Genomic DNA, 21514 nt, shown 5'->3' on the forward strand with positions numbered 1-21514 from the left:
GGAGACCCCAGGACAGAGTGTAAGTGGGAGCAAATGGGGCCAAGGAGTCCCTGAGAAGGCCCAGGGCCGAGAGAGATTTGGGCTTGCAGGGAGGTTTCCTCCTGCCCTCCACTGCCAGAAGAGAATCCGTGGGACACGGAGGTGCTGGGTACCAGACAGGGCAAGATCCTAGCTGAGGTGGGAGGGGACGCACAGGGGAGGAGGAGAGAGGGGCCGGCCGTCGGGAGGGGTGTTGGTAGAGAGGGAAAACAGGGTCTGAGAGCAGGAGCAACAGGTGGGAAAATAGGAGGGGAGAGGAGAAATGATGCGAGGGAGGGGAGGATGTCAAGTTGGGCAGAAATTAGGGTGGGGAAAAAGAGGAAAAAATGAGATGGGGAAAGGACGTGGCAGGTAGGACCAGGGCTGGAGGGGGTGAGATGAGGGTATTGTGGGACTCTGTGATCCCAGACAGAGAGGGGGTCGGTGCTGACGGGAGGAGAGGAGAGGTAGCATGTGATGACGGGAGGGCATGGCAGGGGCGGGAGGGGTGGAGGACCTGCCCTATCTCAGCTCCCCTCCCTGACCTCATGCTGGTCCTCCCCTTCTCCTCCCCCTGCTCGCTGCAGGCTCCCTCCTTCTCACTGCCGCTGGCTGCCCAGATCGACGGGTTGCGCGGCTCAGTGAACCCCTGCTGCAGGGAACAAGCAAGGGACATCCAGGGAGCTCAGGGCTGCCAAGGGGAGCCCACCCTGCCCTGCCCTGAGGCCCGCTCCTGAGGCTGGGGACAGAACAGGTGCAGAGGCACTGCAGCCGCTCACTGCCCAGGTAAGGAACAGCTCTGGAGAGACCGAGGGACGGGACGAGTCGGGTGAGGTGGGGTGCTCTATCCTGTCCCTACACCCCAGGGAAGGTTGGCAGGATTCCTCTCAGGGGAGTCCCCAGCACAGGGACTTTCTGTTGGGGCAGAGGAAATAGAACCGTGCAGAGGGGACTGGACTCTCTCTGGAGGGTATTTCTGGGAAGATGGGTCAGTGCATGGGTGGAGGGGTGGGGTTCAGACAGCATCAGATGGTGGCACAAGGGTGGAGGTGGTTATTGGTGAAGGGGACTCAGGGTCCCCGGATGTGCTGGAGCTGGGGGGAAGCAGAGGCTAGGCTGAATTGGTGGCCAGCTGAACCTCTGGAGGAAAGTGCTGAAGTAACCCGAATGCTCTGGCTGGAGCTTCTTTGGGCATCCAGATGGGGACTGCCCAGGTGACAGCGTGTGGGTTGCAGGGCCTGGGAGGGAGGGCTGGGGGTCTTGAGCCTTTAGGCAATGCTGAAATGGAGCAGAGCAGGACTCCCAGGTCTGGGAAGGGCACAGAGCCTGCAGAGAGGATCCTAAAACTTGTTCTTGGCCCAGAGCTCTGCACCCATGACTCACAGTTCAGCAGGCCTGGAACGACTGAGAGATGCCTCCAGGGGCCCAGGGATCCGTCTTTCATCCATCATCCATCCCCCTTCTAGGCTACCCCTGCTTCTGTCCATCTGAACTCCCCCCCCCCATACACGTGACACACCCCGGGTGGGGCGCACGGCCCCTTATCTCGCCTGGAAAGAATTTCATGGCTTGGAAACAACTGGAAATGAACAGAAAGGAACTACTGGGAAGCAGCTCGGAAACACGGCAGCTGCCGTCTGTCTGCTTCCAGTCCCCGCCCGCTTCCCGATCCCCAGCCTCCTCCCCTTCACCCAGCCCAGCTTCCAAATTCCTGGGGACCCAGCACCTCAATTCCTCACACTTCCTTGCCCTTGAGTCCTCGTCACTCAGTGCAGGACCCAAATCTGGCTTTCTGTCTCTCACTGCCCCCCGGGGGTTCTGAAATCCTGTCTCATTACTGGTTCTGTTCCCCTGGCCCATTAGCTCCCCAGCATGAGGGGTATGAGGATCCCCAAGTCGCCCCTGCTCCGCATCTCTTTACCACCTTGGTTCCAGTCCAATATCTGGGGCCCCCTCATTTCCCTCCTTCCTCTCACACTCCTGGAATCCTTCTGTCTTCACCCCTCACGTGACATGAGTGGCAGAGGGAGGCATGGGGACACCTCTCATGGCACATCCCTCACGGAAGCCAACCCTTCTCCCCACCTCTTGGGACCTACAGTCCCTGATGAGCGAAGTGTCAAAGTTGGCCACGACATGAATACCCAGCAAGCTGAGTCACGGCTCGGGAAGATGCCTTCCTTTTGCCAGCCCTCCAGCTGTGGGGACGATGCCAAGAGGGTGAGGCCACATCCCCGTCCCCATTGCAGGAAGGCTCCCCAGATGCTGCGGTAGTGGGGAGGATGATGGGGAAATGCAAGAGACACCCAAGTTCCTTGCTTTCCTAATGCTGAGAGAAAAGGGGAGTTCTTTCAAGAGCTGCAAGTGGGGAACTGGAGGGGTGCTGGTGACAGGGCAGGAGAGGGGGATGGGGAAGGAGGCTCTGGGGGTATGGCCTGGGGGGCCACTCCTCTGCTCTCGGACCAGCCTAACTACTTCCCAGCCTCTGCCCTGCCTGCTGCAGGGACCCTATCCGTGCCCCCACCACATGGGGAAAGATGTGGGATCCAGTCGTGGGGGAGGGGTACAGGACAACTCCCAAAGGCCGCCAAGGCTGTGGGGCACCACGCAGCCTCTCCTCCCTCCCTCCCCCAAAAGGGCCTCCTGTTTGGTTCCTCTCACTCCAACTAAGCTCTTTGACTCTCATAGCTGCCCTCTGAGCTAAGGAGAAATCAGCTTTTTTAGGCATCACCAATGACTGGGTATGGAGGAACATGAAGGGGAGACTGTGTGTGTGTGTGTGTGTGTGTGTGTTTGTGTGTGTGTGTGTGCACACGCAAGCACATCTGCAAAGATGCAGGCTTGTTTGGATGGATATGTGTGTACAAATGTCTAAATATTTGCACTTGTGAGTAAGCACACACAAGTGTACTTTATGTGTACATGTACTTGTATGTGCATGCACCTGTGATTTGCATGGCCTTAGACACGGTGAAAAGATTTGCAGGGAAGTACCCCACCTCATACCCAAGGCTACACCCCAAGCTGAGAGAAGGGCCGAGGCGCCCAGAGAAAGGCTGCTGCATGCCAGGCCTCTCGCCTGGGCTTCCTCCCTCAGGGTGCCTCTCAGTGTGGAAACGCTCTGTCCCTGTGGCCCAGATCCTTTTTCATCTTTTGTGGGCTGGCAGCTGGGGGGAATGGCCAGCAGTCCTGAAAAGTCCCTTTTTCTCAGACCCTGAGGAGAAGTTTAAGAGAAGGAAGCCAGGAAATGCATGTGTGTTGCAGGGAGGGTCCAGTCCTGCCCCCTCCCCGCCTCTCCAGTCAGCATCTCCACCCGGCCCTCCTTTCTCTCTCCAGCCTCTCTGGTCTGGAAGGCCAGGCACAGTCCACACCTCTCCTTAACCCTTCTCCTGAACTGAACTCTGGCGCCCCCTCCACACTCCTGTGTTCAACAGAGCCCCCCTCCTGGCTCACCCGGAGCGCCCCACTATCTTTACTCTCTAACCCTTCTCTCCCTGTGCTCCCCAATTCTTGTCTCAATGAATTCCACAAACAAACACCTATGTAACCAGCACCCAGATCAAGAAACTGGATATTCTTAGCATCCCGGATTCCCCCCACCATGGCCCTTCTCGTCACTGTTCCTTGGAGAGCACCACACTTCTGACTTGTAACGCTCACTGTAAATTAACATTGGCTTTCCTCAAACTTCATATAAATACAATTTTGCAGCATGTTCTTTTTTGTGTCTGACTGCTTTTGCTCAGCCCCACATTAGTGAGATCCGTCCATTGCATAGAGCTGTAGTAGTCTCATTGCTTTATTTCTTTCCACTGTGTGAATAAACCACTTTATTTAATCCCATCTACTGATGGAGACATTTGGAGAGTTCCCAGAATGAGTAGTACTTCTATGGTGGGTATGCCCAGGAATGGAATTGTTGGGTCACAGGGTTTGCATATAACTGTAGTAGATTCTGCCAAAGTTTCCCAAAGTGCTTGTACCATGTGACCCTGCCAGATCCACATCTGGCTGGCTCTCTGCCACAGCTGCTGTTTTGAACCAACTTCTAGTCCCAGATACTGTCTGTGGTTCTAGCCCTGACCTTAGTCCTGTCCTTGGTTTCAGCCCTGAAGCTAGTCCTGGGCTTAAATTGAACCTTTCATTCAATCATTTAATCAACAGACATTTATTGAGCACAGGTGCAAGGATACAACAGCCAAGAAAAAAACAGGCGCCATGGCTGCCCCCATAGACCTTACGGACAAGATGGAAAGTGGGCGAGAAAGTAATGAAATAACCTCACAAATAAATATGTGATTACAAAATGTTGTAAATGCTACCAATGAGAGTTGCATGGTGCTCTGATATCACATGCTAGGGGGACATGACCTGGGCAGGAAAGCTTCCCTGAGGGAGTGATGTGGGGCTGAGACCTGAAGGATGAGGAGGCCAAGAGGAAAGGGAAGAGCGTTCCACATAGAGGGAACCGCATATACAAAGTCTGGCCTTGGAAAGAGCAGGAGGGACTTACAGAAGGCCCGTGGGACTAGAATGGGGGGTGGTGGTTACGGAAGATGAGGTGGAAGAGGTCAGCAGGGGCCAGATGGCGTGGGGCTGTCTGTCAGCGTTTGAAGAGAATTCGGAAGGGAGACACTGAGGAGTTTTTAGGGGAAGGAGGGACATCCTAGTTGCCTTTTCAAGATTGTAAGGGGCAAGAGTGGAAGCAGAGGGACCAGCTAGGACTCAATTGCAGTTATTGAGCAATAACTTGGACTGTGATGTTGGTAAGAGGGATATAAATAAGCAAACTAAAGAGGTGTTTATGAGAAAATATGGGTAAATATAATGAAAGATAGTGGTGTTGGTGGGCTGCTAGATTTCTGGCTTGTAAAGCTGGATGCATGGTGGGGCTGTGAGCTGCAGTGGAGAACACTGCAAGGGGGTGGGGAACAGAAAGGATGACCATGAGTTCAGGTTCAGGCATGCTGAATTTGGGGTGCCCAAGAGGAGATGCCAAGTAGGCAGTTGGATATGTTGCTTGGAGTGGAGAGGAGATGACGAGGCTAGTGGGGAAATTACAGTCGTGAGTCTGGACGAAGGTACTTAGGTGGGTGACTAGAGCAGCAGGCCTCACCTCTGGGTGCACATTACAATCAGCTGGGGAGCTTTTAAAAAGTACTGGAAAAAAATTCAGTGCCTCAGTCATTCTTGCCACATTTCAAGTGTTCAAGAGCCACATATCTCTCCTAGCTACCATAGTCACAGCACAGATACAAAATGTCTTAAAACGGAAGATATGGTCAACAGTGTTTAGTGATTTTGAGAGAGGTCAAGTAAGATGAAGACAAATGTCTCCTAGGTATTTTGATACAGATCATTGGGAGACCTTAGGGAAGGCTGCGCAGTGGCTTGAAGGAGGTGCAGAAGCCAGATGAGAGTGAACTGAGGCATGCATGGGCTATGGGGAAATAGAAACAGTGAGTGCAGGTCAATCTTTTGACAACTGTGCCATGAAGTAGAGGAGAACGATGTGCAGTGGCTGAAGGGAGCATGCGATTGGGGAGGTATTGTGTTTTATTTTAAGGTATAACTGTCATATATCGAAATGCACAAATCTTAAGTGTGTAGCTCAATTAATTTTGGGATATGTATACATTTGTTTAACCACCACCCAGATCAAGGTGCAAAACATTTCCAGATATCCCCTGTTGTGACTCCTCCCAATCAATACTATCCCTGAAAGTCATCCTGGCCTATCTTCTAAAAGCAATGATGGGGCCGGCCGAGTGGCTCAGTTGGTTAAGAGCTCATGCAAGAGTGCAAACTCTGAGCAACAGCAGTTCGATGCCCAGCCCGAGCTGAGTTGCCACTGAGCTGCCAACTGGTAGCAGGATGGCTCAGCTAAAAAAATGAAAAAATAAAAATAAAAAAAATAAAAGAAAATAAAGCAGTGATTCACTCTGCTTGTTTTTGAATGTGATATAGATAGCATCATTCAGAATGGTTGTGTGTGTGTGTGTGTCTGGTTGCTTTTGCTCAGCATTGTGTATGACAATTGTTCTTGTTGCATGTAGCAAGAGGGTCTTTTTCATTGCTGTAAAGTATTCCATTGTATGACCATGCCACAATTTATCCCTTTCTCCATTCTACTATAGATTGAGTTGTTTCCACTTTGGGCTAATACAAATAAATCTCATGAACATTCTTGTGCATGTTTTTTGGAGGATATGTGAAGTCATTTCCATTGGATATTTACCAAGAAGCAGAATTGCCAGGCTGTAGACTATGTGTTTTTTTTTTTTTTAAAGATTTTTTATTGGGTAATTGGGGGGATGGGAACAGTGATGGGGAATTGGGGGAAGGGGAACAGACAAGTTGCTGTCGTTTTGTTCTTCAATCTAGTTGTGGAGGACGCTGCTTCACTGGCCCAAGTTGGCACCATCATTGCGCTCTTCCCTGGCGAGGCAGATCAGTCGCCGGCTTCTGGACGGCCGCTCACTGCGGCTGCTGGCCGCTCACGCTGGCTGCTGGCTACATACGGTAGCCCATGGCAACCCACTGCCACAGGGACTGCAGCCTACGCCGTCGCCAGCGACTCACGGCAGCCCAGCTCCAGGTTGAGCTGTTGTTCAGCATCTTAGCTGTGGAGGGCAGTGTCACTGGCCCTCATATGTGGGATCCGAACCGGGGCCCTCTGGCATCCCAAGCGAGTTCTTAACCATCGCGCCACTCAGCCGGCCCTAGACTATGTGTTTTAGTAGATACTGCCAAACAGTTTTCCAAAGTGGTTGCTCTAATTTATGCTCCTTCTCACAATAGATGAGAGTTCCAGTTGCTTCATACTCTTGCCAGTATCGAGCAATGGCAGTTCCTTTAATTTTAGCCATTCCAGTGGATATTTCGTGGCATCTCTTTGTGGCTTTAGTTGCATTTCCCTGATTACTAGTGATGTTATAACCTTTTCATGTTTATTGGCCCTTTGGATATACTGTATTCTTTTCTGGAGTACCTGCTTAAGTCTTTTCCCACTTTAAAAACTGGGTTGCCTGTCTTTTATTTGTTGTCTTTGTTTTGAAGTTCTTTATTTTAGATTTTAACCTCTCTCTCACTCTCTCTCTCTCTCTCTCTCTCTCTCTCTCTCTCCATATATACATATATATATATATATATATATATATATATATATATAGTTGTTGGAAAAGTCATGACATATTTTTTTCTATGTTTTTGAGACAGAAGAGCCGCCAGGGGTCAGCAAACTGTGACTCGCGGGCCTCTGAAGTAAAATTGAAAATGAAAATAAAACTATCATAATTTCACTTATAAAATTTTTACAGGATATTATTCACATAATGGTGATTTCATTTGTTTTATAGGTCTCGCAAAACTTTTTAAATTGTTTTTAAATTGTTGTGAGGAACAGGATTGGCTCTTCCAGGGGTCGGCAAATGCTGAGATGGAATGCACCCAAACAGCTGCGTGTGGCTCGCAACCCGCAGTTTTGCTGACCCCTGAACTGTATCTATCTATCTATCTATCTATCTATCTATCTATCTATCTATCTATTTTTCCCTGACATATCTCCCAGACAGTTGAGCCTTGAACAATGTGGGGATTACGGGCACCAACAGCCCACTCCAAAAATCCACATATAATTACAATCGACCCTCCATCCTTGGATTTCCAACTGCCAGTTGACCCTTGAACAAGGCAGGGTTGAGCTCCAGGGGTCAATTGGAAAAAGTCTGCAGATAAGCGACCCAAGCCATTCAACCCTGCTTTGTTCAAGGGTCAACTGTATTGTCTCCCAGTCTGTGGTTTGCCTTCTTATTCTCTCAATGGTGTCTTTTGATGAACAGAAATTATCAGCTTCAATGTGGTCCAATGTATCTGTCTCTTTTTTGTGGTTAAGTTTTATGTGAAATCTTTTAAGGTTAAATTTTTGTGGATAGGTTTTAAGAAATCTTTGCTTACTCCAAGGTTATAAAGATTATATTTTCTTCTATAAGATATTGTTCTGAAAAGCATTGCTTTACCTTTCGCAGTTAGGCCCATCAGATTCATTCCAAATTAATTTCTGTATGTGGGCATAAGGTAGAGATAGGGTTTTTTCCCATATGGATTTTCAGTTGACCCAGCACCATTTAATTAAAAAATGATTCATCTCCTCTTAATTGTAGTGACACCTTTGTCATTAATCAGGTGACCACATATGTGTGGGTCTTTTTCTGGACCCTCTTCTGTTCTGTCTATTCTTGCACCTTTATATCAAGTTTCCATACTTGGAAATGTAAGCCTTGAGGAAGAGGTTTTTTTGTTTGTTTGTTTGTTTGTTTAATGGGCGATATTTGAGTTCATAGACGAGCTGATGGGAGGATCTAGTTGACAGTGAGAGGTTGAATAAAAGAGAAAGAGGACAATCTGCACCTTAAGGTTCCTGAGAAGACAGTAGGAACTGGGGTCCAGGTCCTTGTGGAAGAATTGGCCTTAGATATTTATCCACTAATCCATTAAACATAAATGTGTTGGACGGGGCCGGCCGAGTGGCTCAGTTGGTTAAGAGTTGGCTTGAGAGCGCGAGCTCTGAGCAACAGGGCTGCCGATTCGATTCCCACATGGGCCAGGGACACTGCACCCGAGCTGAGCTGTCGCTGAGCTACCAACAGGTGGCAGGATGGCTCAGCTGGTGTAACAACAAGATTGTCTGTTCGATGCTGGACTATGCCTACCTGCAACTAAGACTGAACTCGGCACCTTGAGTTGAGCTGCTGCCCGGATGACTCAGTGGATAGATCGTGCGCTCTTAACAAGTCTGCTGTTTCGAATCCTGCATGGGATGGTGGCTACGCCCACCTGAAACTAAGATTGAACACAGCACTTTGAGCTTAGAGGCCATGAGCTGCCGATGGGAAGCCAGATGGCGACTGGCGCCTTCCACAGTGAAGATTGAAGAACAACAACTTGGCTGGTCCCCTTCTCCAATTTCCCAATAAAACCTTTAAAAAATAAATAAATAAACAAATGTGTTGGACAGCTCCTATGTGCCAGGCACAGGCATTCAGCCATGCCAGGACAGATGAGGTCCCTGTTCTCATGGAGTTCCCATTCTAGTAGTGGGAGAAAGATAACAAGTGCCAGACAGATGATTCAGGCAGCAGTGAATGCCATGAACGTAAGTGGGACATTGAGATAGACAGTAATGCTCCAATTGGGCAGCAAGGAAGGCCTCTGGTCGTCGATGACATATGAGTTAAGATCTGAACAAGAAGGAGCCCGCCTTTAAGAGCTGAGTGAAGAGCATCCCAGACAGAGGGAACATACTACGCAAAGGCCCTTGGGCTAATGTGAGCTTAGTGCCCGTGTAACAAGCAAGGGAGTGGTGTGGGTAGGGCAGCAGTAACAGTTGGGGAGCAGGGAAACCAAATGATGTCAAAAGGAGAGTGAGACACAATATCTCTCGCCAAAGGTATCCCTTACAGTTTGGCTGCAGGTGGACCTTTATGTAAGTTGAGTTGGTTAGTTGTGGGTGGTGGGGCTGTGAATGTGTGTTGAGGGGGGTGGACGGACATCTTATCTTCTTCTCTGAAGCGTCACTCACACCTGCCCTCTCTCCCTGCAGCCTCCTGAATGATGCCAAGCCAATGTTCCCTAATCTCCAACCTGGCCCTCCTGGTGCTGCTGGGCACAGTCAGAGCAGGCCCTTTCTCTTCACGCTCCAATATGCCACTTCCAACTTCACGGCCCCCTCCTCAGCCAGGGGGCCGCACAGCGGAGCCAAGACGGGGGAAGCCCTCTTCTCAGCTTTATGAGCACACTGTGGAAGGAGGGGAAAAGCAGGTGGTGTTCACCCACCGCATTAACCTGCCCCCTTCGGCTGTCTGTGGCTGTCCCCCGGGCACTGAGCCCCCTGTCCCGGCTTCAGAGGTACAGGCCCTAAGGGTTCGACTAGAGATCCTGGAGGAGCTGGTGAAGGGGCTCAAGGAACAGTGCACTGGGGGATGCTGTCCTGTTGCTGCCCAGGCTGGCACAGGTGAGTAGGTGACTAAGAAAACGAGGCAGGTGGAGAAGTTGGGTGGGCATCGCTAGTCTATAAAGGACTTGGGTATGAATTAGAAAAAGGTACCCCTTTCTCACCCTTGGGAGTGGTGAATGCAGCCCAGGGCACAACCTGGAGAAGGGAGCCACCTGGCTAGACTCAGCCCCCACCCCTACTCCCACCCCTCCGCATATGCTAAGGCCCTGGGAGACCACATATAGTGACAAGGGGCAGCTGGAAGCTAAGGTGGCTTTAGGAAATGAGGCTGGCCCTGCTGGAGGGGCTGATTCAGGGGAACACTATTTGGGCTCACCCTCTCCCTCAGGGAGACTGAGGCCCTCCTCTCCCTCTCCAAGGCCAGACAGACATTCGTAGTCTCTGCAGTCTCCATGGTGTGTTTGACCTGAGCCGCTGCGCCTGCTTCTGCGAGCCAGGCTGGAGTGGGCCCACATGCTCGGACCCCACAGACGCTGCGGTGCCCCCTTCCTCCCCACCCTCAGCCTCCGGATCTTGTCCAGATGACTGTAACGATCAGGGGCGCTGTGTCCTTGGTCGCTGTATGTGCTTCCCTGGCTACACCGGCCCCAGCTGTGGCTGGCCCTCCTGCCCCGGGGACTGCCACGGCCGCGGGCGCTGCGTGCAGGGCGTGTGCGTGTGCCGGACAGGCTTCTCGGGCGACGACTGCAGCCTGCGCTCCTGCCCTCGAGGCTGCAGCCAAAAGGGGCGCTGCGAGGACGGGCGCTGCGTGTGTGACCCCGGCTATACTGGCGAGGACTGTAGGGTGAGGAGCTGCCCTCGAGGTTGCAGCCAGAGGGGGCGCTGCGAGGACGGGCGCTGCGTGTGCAACCCCGGCTATACTGGCGAGGACTGTAGGGTGAAAAGCTGCCCCCGGGGCTGCAGCCAGAAGGGGCGCTGTGAGAACGGGCGCTGTGTCTGTGACCCTGGCTATGCTGGCGAAGACTGCGGCTCGCGGAGCTGCCCGAGGGACTGTGGCGAGGGTGGGCGCTGCGTGGATGGCCGCTGCGTGTGCTGGCCCGGGTACGCGGGCGAGGACTGTAGCACACGGACGTGCCCACGCGACTGCCGGGGCCACGGGCGCTGCGAGGACGGCGAGTGCATTTGCGACGAGGGCTACAGCGGGGACGATTGCGGCGTGCGCAGTTGCCCCGGGGACTGCAACCAAAGGGGTCGTTGCGAGGATGGCCGCTGCGTGTGCTGGCCCGGGTACACAGGGCCCGACTGCGGCGCGCGCGCCTGCCCGCGCGACTGTCGGGGCCGTGGGCGCTGCGAGAACGGCGTGTGCGTGTGCAACGCGGGCTATAGCGGCGAGGACTGCGGCGTGCGCAGCTGTCCTGAGGATTGTCGCGGCCGGGGCCGTTGCGAGAGTGGCCGCTGCGTGTGCTGGCCCGGGTATACTGGCCGGGACTGCGGCACGCGGGCCTGCCCTGGCGACTGTCGCGGGCGCGGGCGCTGCGTGGACGGCCGCTGCGTGTGCAACCCGGGCTTCACGGGAGAGGACTGCGGGAGCCGTCGGTGCCCCGGGGACTGCCGCGGTCGGGGCCGCTGCGAGGATGGCGTGTGTGCGTGCGACACAGGCTACGAGGGAGAGGACTGCAGTGCGCGCAGCTGCCCTGGAAGTTGCCGAGGCCGCGGCCAGTGCCTAGACGGGCTCTGCGTGTGCGACCACGGCTACTCAGGCGACGACTGTGGCGTGAGGCGGTGCCCGCGCGACTGCAGCCAGCGTGGCGTGTGCCAGGACGGAGTGTGTGCCTGTTGGGAGGGCTACGCCGGAGAGGACTGCGCCCTCCGTACCTGCCCTTCCAACTGCCACGGGCGCGGCCGCTGTGAGGATGGCCGCTGTGTGTGCGACTCAGGCTACACCGGACCCTTCTGCGCTTCCCGCAGCTGCCCCGCCGACTGCCGGGGCCGTGGGCGCTGTGTGCAGGGAGCTTGCGTGTGCCATGCGGGCTATAGCGGCGAGGACTGTGGGCAGGAAGAGCCTCCCGCCAGTGCCTGCCCGGGGGGCTGCGGGCCCCGGGAACTGTGCCGAGCCGGCCAATGTGTATGCGTCGAGGGCTTCAGAGGCCCTGACTGCGCCATTCAGACGTGCCCTGGAGACTGCCTCGGCCGGGGAGAGTGTCGTGAGGGTCAATGCGTCTGCCAAGACGGCTATGCAGGGGAGGACTGTGGAGAAGGTGAGTAGGCAGCCTTTCCCAGTATGCTCCGTCAGGGGCTGGGAATCTGAGCCAGTGGGAAGGCCCCAGTTTGAGGCCTAGGATCCCAGGGACCTGGAGGAAGAGTGGAGGAAGGTCATATATGAGGGGAGTGGGCCGTCAGAGGAGCGAGGGAGCCAGTGTCCACCAAGGGCAGCAGAGCCATGGGGGCTTGCCAGCAGGCAGGACCTCTAATGCTCTCATGAGCAGGTTGGAGTCCCTTTTGGTTGCTTTTAGGGAGATTCTGTGTTCCTGGAGCTGGGGGAAGGTGAAGTCCCAGGGCCTGTTCAGACCTCTGCTAGCTTTGCCCCACCCCCAGAGAAGAGTGAGAACTGGGATGGATCTCCTACTGTGGCCCTGAGGGGGGAGGGGGGACTGTGATGGTGGGGGTCAGGGTGGGAGCTGCCTTGGGCTAAACCAGCTTCCTGTATCCATTCTCTTGGGCAGAGGTGCCAGCCATTGAGGGCATGAGGATGCACCTACTGGAAGAGACGACAGTTCGGACCGAGTGGACCCGGGCTCCCGGCCCCGTGGATGCCTATGAAATTCAGTTCATCCCCACGGTGAGAGCCACCACGCTCCAGGAGGGGACTGAGTGGGCAGGACTAGGGGGGAGGGGGTGCTCACCACATGCAGGGCATTCCAGGTGATCAGTGGTTGAGTCCAGATGTCTAGGTTCCCGAAGCTGCTGTAAAGGCGTTCTCAACCTGCTCCACATGGGGCACAGAAGTCCTCTGTAGCCTTTCAAGCAAGCATTGGCCCATTGCTGCTGGAACGCCCCTGATGACAGTGAGCTCAGTACTTCCTGAGGCTGTCCAGTCTTTTCTTGGTCATCACTGTTAGTTCTTTTTGTTGTTGTTGAGTCTAAATCTGCCCCATTCTGACGTCCATCATCCAGTGGCCCTTGCTGTGCCTTCACCAACAGTCAGAGTGTGTGTTTTTTTGTTTGTTTGTTTGTTTGTTTGTTTGCTTGTCCTGCATCCTACGCCACAGGCTTTCAGGGATTGGGAGACATCAGCCATCATGTCATTCTCACAGGCAGAACCCACTGGTTCCTCCACCCCTCTTCCCTAGGGCTTGTTCTTGAAATCTTCCCTTCCAGAGTTCGCACTTCTAGTGCCTTCTGCTTTTTGCATGTGACCCCAGAACGTGGGTGCAGAGAAGAACCCGTCATTCACCTGGCTAACTCCGGAGACTGGCACTTTTCTCAGAGTTTGCATATATTAACTTGTGGTCACACAAACTGTGAGCTGTTTTGATCATATTTGTTTCTTTTAAATAACTTTTTATTATGAAAGTCATATAGGATTAGTGTGGAAACTTTAGAAAATATAGACAAATAAGGAAAAAAGAGAGAAGAAAAGAAAGAAGGAAAAAAGATAGCATTCAACTATATATCCTTTTCTTAGCCTAAATATAGGGCTTTGCAGCTGGCTCTGTTCAATGTTATCTTTTTTTGGTTTCGGCCAAGCTGTCTAGGCTATTGCAATAATTCTAAGTCTGTGAAGTGGTTCTCCCGCCTCTATGTCGTCAGTGCGTCGCAAAGCATTCTTTCTCTGCCTCCTTCCAACTCGCTCTTAAAATATTTGGGGGCCACCCTAAGGACAACGTCTTGTGGTCTATTAGAGAACTCTTTTTGTGCAGATTGGGCTTTTATGATGTGTTTAGTCTTCCAGCTCCAAATCATCTGACATTTCTACTGTCCAATTCATGTTTTCCTGCATGATCCCAGAAATGGCTGGGGTGGGTAGGCCATGTCACCCTCGTCTCTGCTCAGCCCGGACTCTGAAAAAATAAGTAACTCTCAGGGCCTAAACCCTAGGAAGGCTCTAGGACAGAGATGCTGGCTGTCATCTCCACTCCAGCTGGCCTCATTATTCTAAGTCTTCTTTTTATACCGCCAAAGTCAGACCCCCACCATGTTGTCTCGCCTCACTCCCTGATAGAAGCAGAAGCAGAAATCCCCACTTTGCTGTACAAGAAAGTTAGCTTGGATTTTTTTTCTTCTGTTTGAAAAAAATTATTCTTTGTTGTTATAAAAATAGTTTAATCACAAGACAAGAATTTGGCAACTAGGGAAAAAACAAATAATTCTTGGCTGCTTCACACTAAAACAAACACTATGAACATTTTAAAGTGTTTCTCCCACTCTCTTCTTCGCTGCATATTTTATTTACATAGTTCTAATCTTGAGAGGGTGGAACTTTTAAAAGGAACTTTCCAAAGAAACTTCATGGAAAGTGGAATTAAAATAAACGCTTGAGATGGATGGGAGGAGCTTGAAGGGCAGCACGGTCTCCTGCTCTTAGTAAGTATGAACCCAGCCTTGGACGTTCTCAAGAGGTGCCCTACGCTTCCTCCCTCACCAGGGGGCTGGTGGTGTCAAGATGGCCCATGCCCGGCTTGGCCATGCGTTCAGTTCATCTGCTGTGGTCTGGGTATGGGCCTCTGTCACATCCTAGGTCCTCTCTGAGCCCGGGTGTGAAAAATGCTCCTGTAAGATTGGTCTATAGATACCCCAGTTAGATTCCACATCAGCCTGTGCTATTGGCTCTCAGACTATGCTTTCTACATTTTCTATGGCTGCCTCTGGAATTGTGCCTCTGGCCCTGGCCGGTGCTCTCCGTCCACTTCTGTTGGCACGGAATGTATTCAGTAGCTTGGCCACTGCCATCTTCCTAGAAGCCCGTCTCTAACCTTATCTGGAAACACTTCTCTCTCAAAGCCCAAACTCTGCTATTCCCGGCCAAGGGACACACCTCGTTACTGGAACAATTTTCAGAACACCAGAGAGGCACCATTGTCCTTCTCCCTGCATACGTGTCATTTTAATCTGACTCAGCGGTTCTCAAAGTGTATGCCCTGGATCTGCAGCATTAGTGTCACCTGGGAGCTTGTTAGACATGCAAATTTTGGACCCTGCCCCCAGGTCTGAATCAGAAGCTGTGGGGGTGGAGCCCAGTAACCTGCCCTCCAGGTGATTCTGGCACACCCCAAGCCTGAGGACCACTAACTTAAGTAATGTTGTTATTTTGCAAAATGCTGGCTCCTCTATGAAATGTGAGAGAAAGCGTGCGGAAACTGAGGGAGATGAGCCCCTGAACAGAAAAAGGTTCAGGTATTCCTTGTCTGGGTGCATTCTGCAGCCTGCAATCCAGGGCTACACCAAGTTTTCATTGGGACACAAGACCTTGCAGCCTCAGAAAAGTTTGTGTTTGGGTCTGATCTGAAAAGGGGGATGAGGGTGCAGTAAGCTCCAGGGACCAGCCAAGGTGCAGTCCCCTACCTGGGGCCAAAAGGTTGATATCGAGACTAGGATTAGAAACTCGTCAGGGACAGTCAGTGAAGCAGCCACGCTTTCACCGAGGTGCAGAGCCAGCTGCCAGCATTTGGCTTTGGAGCCTCCCTCAGACCAGCCAGAGGTGCTGATGGTGGGACTTTCAGGGGGCAGTTCCCAAATGGATCTCAGGAGGGACTAAGGTGTCTAAAAGGGTCGTGTAGGTGGTCTGAAGGGAGAGGGAGACCTTGGGATGGGCTTATCTCGCTGAAAGGACCAGGCATCATCAGGGAGCACCCAAGGGTGTGTGGTGTGTGTGTGTGTGTGTGTGTGTGTGGTGTTGGGGAATGATGGATGGGGAGGATGAGGACTTCACAGGTCTTGAGTTGAGGCTAACCCAAGGCCTCCTAGGCTGGAGTATCCTGGGGCAGGATGAGTAGAAGGACAGGGGTCCTGTGTGCCCAGGATACCTTTTCAGCCAAGGAAATGCTGACAAAGCTTTATTCATCCTCAACCCAGAAATCTACGTGGCTTCTCATTTGTTTTATACTTTGGTATTTGCTATGTTGATTTTCCCACCAATTCTCTTGGTTTAGGAGAGTACCTTTTGAAACTTCCAATCCTGCTTGGCCGAATGCAGGTGTCCCCATCACCGCCAACATAGCTAAGCAGAACAGAGCTTCCTTATAAGCTGTCCTAGCTGGACAGACAACCCAGTGAAATGTGGTGCTGTTGGACGGATGTCTAGTTCCTCCTGTCCCCCCAGCGGCTGCCATTCTAGGAGACCCTGCTTGGAGCAGGGGTTAGCAGATTTCCTGGGGTTCACCACAAATAATCATAGTCCCTTCCATCTACACTTGGAGGAGGGTTGTTTTCTCACAGGCAGGTACTACATGTAGAGATTTGGGTAGGGATCTAATAAAACATAAGACGTGGCCATCCATTTAGCTACTAGAGCATGAGCTATCTGAGAACAGGGACCATACCTTTTATTTTTGTGTCTCCAATGCCCAGCATGGTGCCAGGTATGAAATTGGGAAACAAATTTGTGGAACTCTGAGCAGATGGGCCTTTTTTTTGAGGGGCCTACAATTCTGCTGAGGAGATAAGAAAATTGCCTAAAGGGAAATGTCGTGACATGGTTCACCCCCAGATTACACAGCCAGGGGCGGGTGTCTGTGGGGAGGCTCAGGCTGGGGCAGATGCCTTAAGGAGGAAGTGAGACTTGAAGGGGCATCCCTCATCCACTTCATCTGTTCTGGTAGGAGTGAGTTTAAGAGCAGCTTTGTCCTGCTAAAGAAGTCAAGGTTGGGGGTGGGGAGGGGGTGGAGCCAGAGGGAGAGACCTGGCTGGCGTTGGGTAGAATTCTGGCAGACAGCTGATGAACAAGCTAAAAGGTAGTGCCCATGAGAGGGGACTCTGAGGTCACACTGCCTGGGGGGTAGAATTCTGGCAGACAGCTGATGAACAAGCTAAAAGGTAGTGCCCATGAGAGGGGACTCTGAGGTCACACTGCCTGGGTTTAAATTCCTGCCACGTTCTTGATGTTGGTGACCTTGGGCAAGATACTTTCAATCCTTTTGTATCTCTGTTTCCTCACCTGTCCAGTGGGAATACAACCTACCTGAGAAGGTTTGTATGACGATTCAGTGAGTTTATTACTCACATTGCCTTAGACAGTAGCTGGCATGGAGTAAGTGTTCTAGCACTTTTGCTGTCACCACCCATGCTCCCCAACTGTACAGGGCCAAGTTCTACACAGTCCCAGGCTGACACTGCCTGGAATTGGAGAAAGGAGATATAAGGGGGGTTGAGCAGCAGGGGTAAGAGTGCCAGTTCTGATCCACCCTGTGCTCTCTGTCTTGCAGACGGAGGGGGTGAGCCCCCCGTTCACGGCGCGGGTGCCCAGCTCTGCTTCAGCCTATGACCTGAGAGGACTGGCCCCCGGTCAGGAGTACCAGGTCACCGTCCGCGCCCTTCGAGGGACTAACTGGGGCCCTCCTGCCTCCAAGACCATCACCACCAGTGAGAGCTGGGGCTGTGGGGTGTGTCCTGAGTGGAGAGCTGGACTTGAGAGGGGCAGGGAGGAATCTGCCTTCCAGCAGGGCAGAGGGGAGGGATTGGGCGGGGCAAGGATATTAGACAGAAAGCTAATGACTAAAGAACCAGCCTCCCACCTGATGCTTCCTCTCTCTATCCCGACTAGTGATTGATGGCCCCCAGGACCTCCGGGTAGTAGCCATGACTCCAACCACGCTGGAGCTCAGCTGGCTGCGCCCCCAGGCCGAGGTGGACCGATTTGTGGTGTCCTATGTCAGTGCTGGAAACCAGAGGGTGCGGCTGGTAGTGCCTTCTGAGGCCGACGGGACTGTGCTGACTGACCTGATGCCAGGCGTGGAGTATGTGGTGACTGTCACTGCGGAGCGGGGCCGGGCAGTAAGCTACCCTGCTTCCGTCAGGGCCAACACAGGTATGGCTGGCCAGGGTTTAGGGAAGGGAAGGGCCTGGTTCCTGAATGTAGGAGCCCCTTCCTTGGGAGCCCATGCAGGGCTCACAGGCTCTTCTGAATACACTTGGCAGGGTGGGTGGCAGTCTCACAGCACCTGCTGGGGGCCTTGTTTGGTACCAAGGGCACCGGGGAGGCAGAAGCCTCAGGCCCTTCCTATAGGAAGGCTGTGCTGGATGGAGTATGGGAAAAGCTGCCCATGGAGAAAGCAGTGAATAGGAGATGCTGTCCAACCCACGCAGATGGGAGCAGCTCTCCTGCTCACAGTCAGTGGTCAGATCTTGTAGGGACTGGAATTAGGCCGATCAGAGACCAGCAGAGACCAGCTCCTGTTGACTTCAGGATTGGGGTTTGGGGAGTTAGATCTCAGAGCAGCAATTTTCCACTAACCTCAAGGTCTCTTAACAGATGCCTGGATCTTTTCTTTGCCTGTGACAGAGAGGGACGCCCACCTCGCTGTAGCTCACATCCTGTTCTCCCACTTCCCTTTCTCTCCTTCAGACACAGGGCCTTACCCGCTGGCTTCTCTCTTCTTTCTAGGGCGCCAACAGTGGCGGGTTTGGAGGGCCAGGGGTGAGGGGATCCTGGGACACTGACTCCTTTTTCTCGGTTCTCTTTCCAGGTGGGGCTGGGGCACATGGACGAGGCCTCTGGCTCCGGTGGGAGGGCCGGAGGAAGGGACGGCCGTGGGAGGAGTGCGGGGGTGGGGGGCTGCCACTGACCTGCTCTCCCCCTCCCCCTTTTTTGCCCCCGGCAGCACCAGGCCACTACAGTTACCCGGAGGTGCACTCCCCAGCCCTGTCCCCCAAGCCCCGTCCTCGGCCGGCCCCGGCCCCGGCCCCGCGGACCCCGCGCCCAGCTCGGCCCACTCGGCCCACTCGGCCCCCTCGGCCTGCAGAGGAGCGGCAGGAGGAGTCTGGGCCTGGGCCTAGCCTGCCCCAGCCCTCTCGGCGGCCGTGGGGCAACCTGACGGCCGAGCTGGGCCGCTTCCGCGGCACGGTGCAGGACCTGGAGCGCCACCTGCGGGCTCACCGCTACCCACTGCGGGCCAACCAGACCTACACGTCGGTGGCGCGCCGCATCCACGAATACTTGCAGCGGCGTCTGGCGGCGGTCGCCCCCGGCTCCCCCGCACCCTCGCCCGTCCGCTCCCACCCCACCACTAGCCCCGACTCTGACCAGGGCATCTACGGCCTCTCGCCGGAAGGCGTCAATGGGGTGGCTGCAGCCCGCCACCCCAAGCCTGAGGTGCTGGGCAGTTCCGCTGATGGCGCACTACTCGTGTCCCTCGATGGGCTCCGCGGCCACTTCGAGCGCGTGGTGCTGCGCTGGCAGCCCCAGCCGCCCGCAGAGGGCCCCCTCGGGGAGCTGACTGTGCCGGGCACCACGCGCACCGTCAGCATACCCGACCTCAGGCCTGGCACTACCTACCATGTGGAGGTGCACGGGGTGCGGGCAGGGCAGACCTCCAAGTCCTACGCCTTCATCACCACCACAGGTAGCGTGGGCTGGGGCTCAGGACCACTCATCCCCTGCCCAGGCTCGCCTGCCTTTGGAATCTGCATCCCTCAGTTTCTCCCGCTGCTCACTGCTGACTGTCACCCCCACCACACCTTCTGCCTTCAAGCCCTACCCTGTCCAGGCTCCAGGGACCCCACAGCAAAGCACACTCTCCTGTGTCTCTAGAGCCCCGCCCCCCATCCTCCCACCCCCGGGGTCCTGGCAGATGCCCAAGGCCAAGGAGACCTGGTCTTGAGGATCCCTAGTTTTCACTCGGGTTCCCAAGGCACTTCTGCCCGGATTGTTGTTCTAGGTAACAGACAGGGGGCATTTGGTGGGAGGCGGAGTGACTGCACGCTCACTGAAGCAGTTTGGGTGGGGTAGGGTAGGAGTGAAACCAGAACCCTCCACTCTGACTCACTGTGGTGAAGGTGGCTGGAGACTGTGGTCAGTGGTTACTATTCCACAATTTGGCCTTGACCTCAAAGAGATACATTGAAACTGCTTGGAGGTGGCCTTGAAGCCACGAGGCAGCATGTGTGTACAAGAGGGCGAACCACTGCTTCCCGAGCTGCCTGTCCAGATCTCCTGCCTCACTTCATGCTAGTCTCTCCCACAGGAACGATATCCGGGCTCAGGAAGGGGTGCTTGGTGGCTGCCATGGCGGGGGTGGTGGGGTGTGTGTGTGTGTGTGTGTGTGTGGACCTTTTCTTCCCCCATAGGGCCCAGATGCCACCTGAGCCGGACGTCCCCCTCTTTCCCTCTCCTCTCACTACCCATTCTCCTTTTGCATCCGCCTTTCCTAACACCACCTTACCCTCCTTTCTTCCAGGCTTCTCACTGCAGCACTAATGGAAGCCACGACCACCACCCAGTGGGGCGGGAGAGACTGTGGGGAGGGACATGGAAGCCTGTGGGGCTGCAGGTCATAGGAGTCTTGTGGGGGTGGGGTGGCAGGCTTTATTTATTACGTTTATTGCCTGCAGGCCTGTATGTTCAGGTGTGGTGGAACAGGGGTGTTGGGAGGATGAGGTGGTCTGGAGTGTACCCAGGAGCAGAAAAGGGAGGGTCTGTAGGCTCTCAGAGGCTAGAGGGCAGAACCTGGGGGCTTGGGTCCCTTTCTGGCTCTCATATTCTACTCTCCTGTTTTTCTCGCCCTGCCCTTCCTAGGGTCCTTCCCCTCGGGCCTCTTGGGGGCCACTGATGAGCCTCCTCCCTCAGGCCCTTCAACGACTCAAGGGGCTCAGGCCCCTGGCCTGCATCAGCGCCCCCAGGAGCTGGGAGAAATGAGGGTGCTGGGCAGAGATAAGACAGGGCACCTGCGCGTGGCCTGGACGGCCCAGCCTGACACCTTTGCCCACTTCCAGCTGCGCCTACGGGTGCTTGATGGGTCACGGGCACATGAGGAATTACTGCCAGGGGATGTCCGCCAGGCTCTGGTGCCCTCACCACCTCCTGGAACGCCCTATGAGCTGTCACTTCGTGGGGTGCCCCCTGAGGGCGAGCCCTCTGCCCCTCTCATCTACCAAGGCATTATGGGTACATCCTGGATTCTGCTCAGGCCAGCATCCTGAACTTGGGGGAGGGGCTGGTCCATCAGGACTTCAGGGGTGGGATGAGGACTGACGGGCAGGGCTGGTGTTTGGGTGGAAGTGGTGGGAGAAGACAAGGAGAGAAAAGGAGTTGAGGGTTCAGAAGCAAGAGGGATGGAGGGGGTCTGAGAACAATGATAGCATGGTTTGGGGAGGGGAGTACTCCAGGGAAAGGTGGGAGGAGAAAAGGCCAAGGTTGGGACAGGGATTCAAGAAGAGAGGCTGGCGGCCCCTGGCTTTCTCCCTGTAGCTTTCTTTGCCCTGTGTCCTGCCCCTACATCCTGCTCCCTCCTCTGCCCCATAGATCTCTCAGGGTGGGTGTGGGAAGGCCTCTGGCCCTGAGGATACTGACCCTCAACCCCTCCACCCCTTCCCTTCCCCACAGCCCCC

At 54.2% G+C, this 21514-nt stretch overlaps 1 protein-coding gene across 1 annotated transcript in view; it reads left to right on the plus strand.

Moving 5' to 3' along the window:
- Positions 1–289: 289 nt before the first annotated feature.
- TNXB (tenascin XB) overlaps positions 290–21514 on the plus strand; it is a 70212-nt gene continuing 48987 nt past the window's right edge. The window contains 8 exon segments of the mRNA XM_019626683.1: positions 290–804; positions 9620–10030; positions 10393–12231; positions 12697–12812; positions 17395–17551; positions 17733–17996; positions 18790–19530; positions 20703–21071. Coding sequence (XP_019482228.1) covers positions 9628–10030; positions 10393–12231; positions 12697–12812; positions 17395–17551; positions 17733–17996; positions 18790–19530; positions 20703–21071 — 3889 coding nt within the window. The 5' untranslated portion in view covers positions 290–804; positions 9620–9627.

Source organism: Hipposideros armiger, unplaced genomic scaffold, assembly GCF_001890085.2.
Source record: "Hipposideros armiger isolate ML-2016 unplaced genomic scaffold, ASM189008v1 scaffold_687, whole genome shotgun sequence".
Lineage (NCBI taxonomy): Eukaryota > Metazoa > Chordata > Mammalia > Chiroptera > Hipposideridae > Hipposideros > Hipposideros armiger.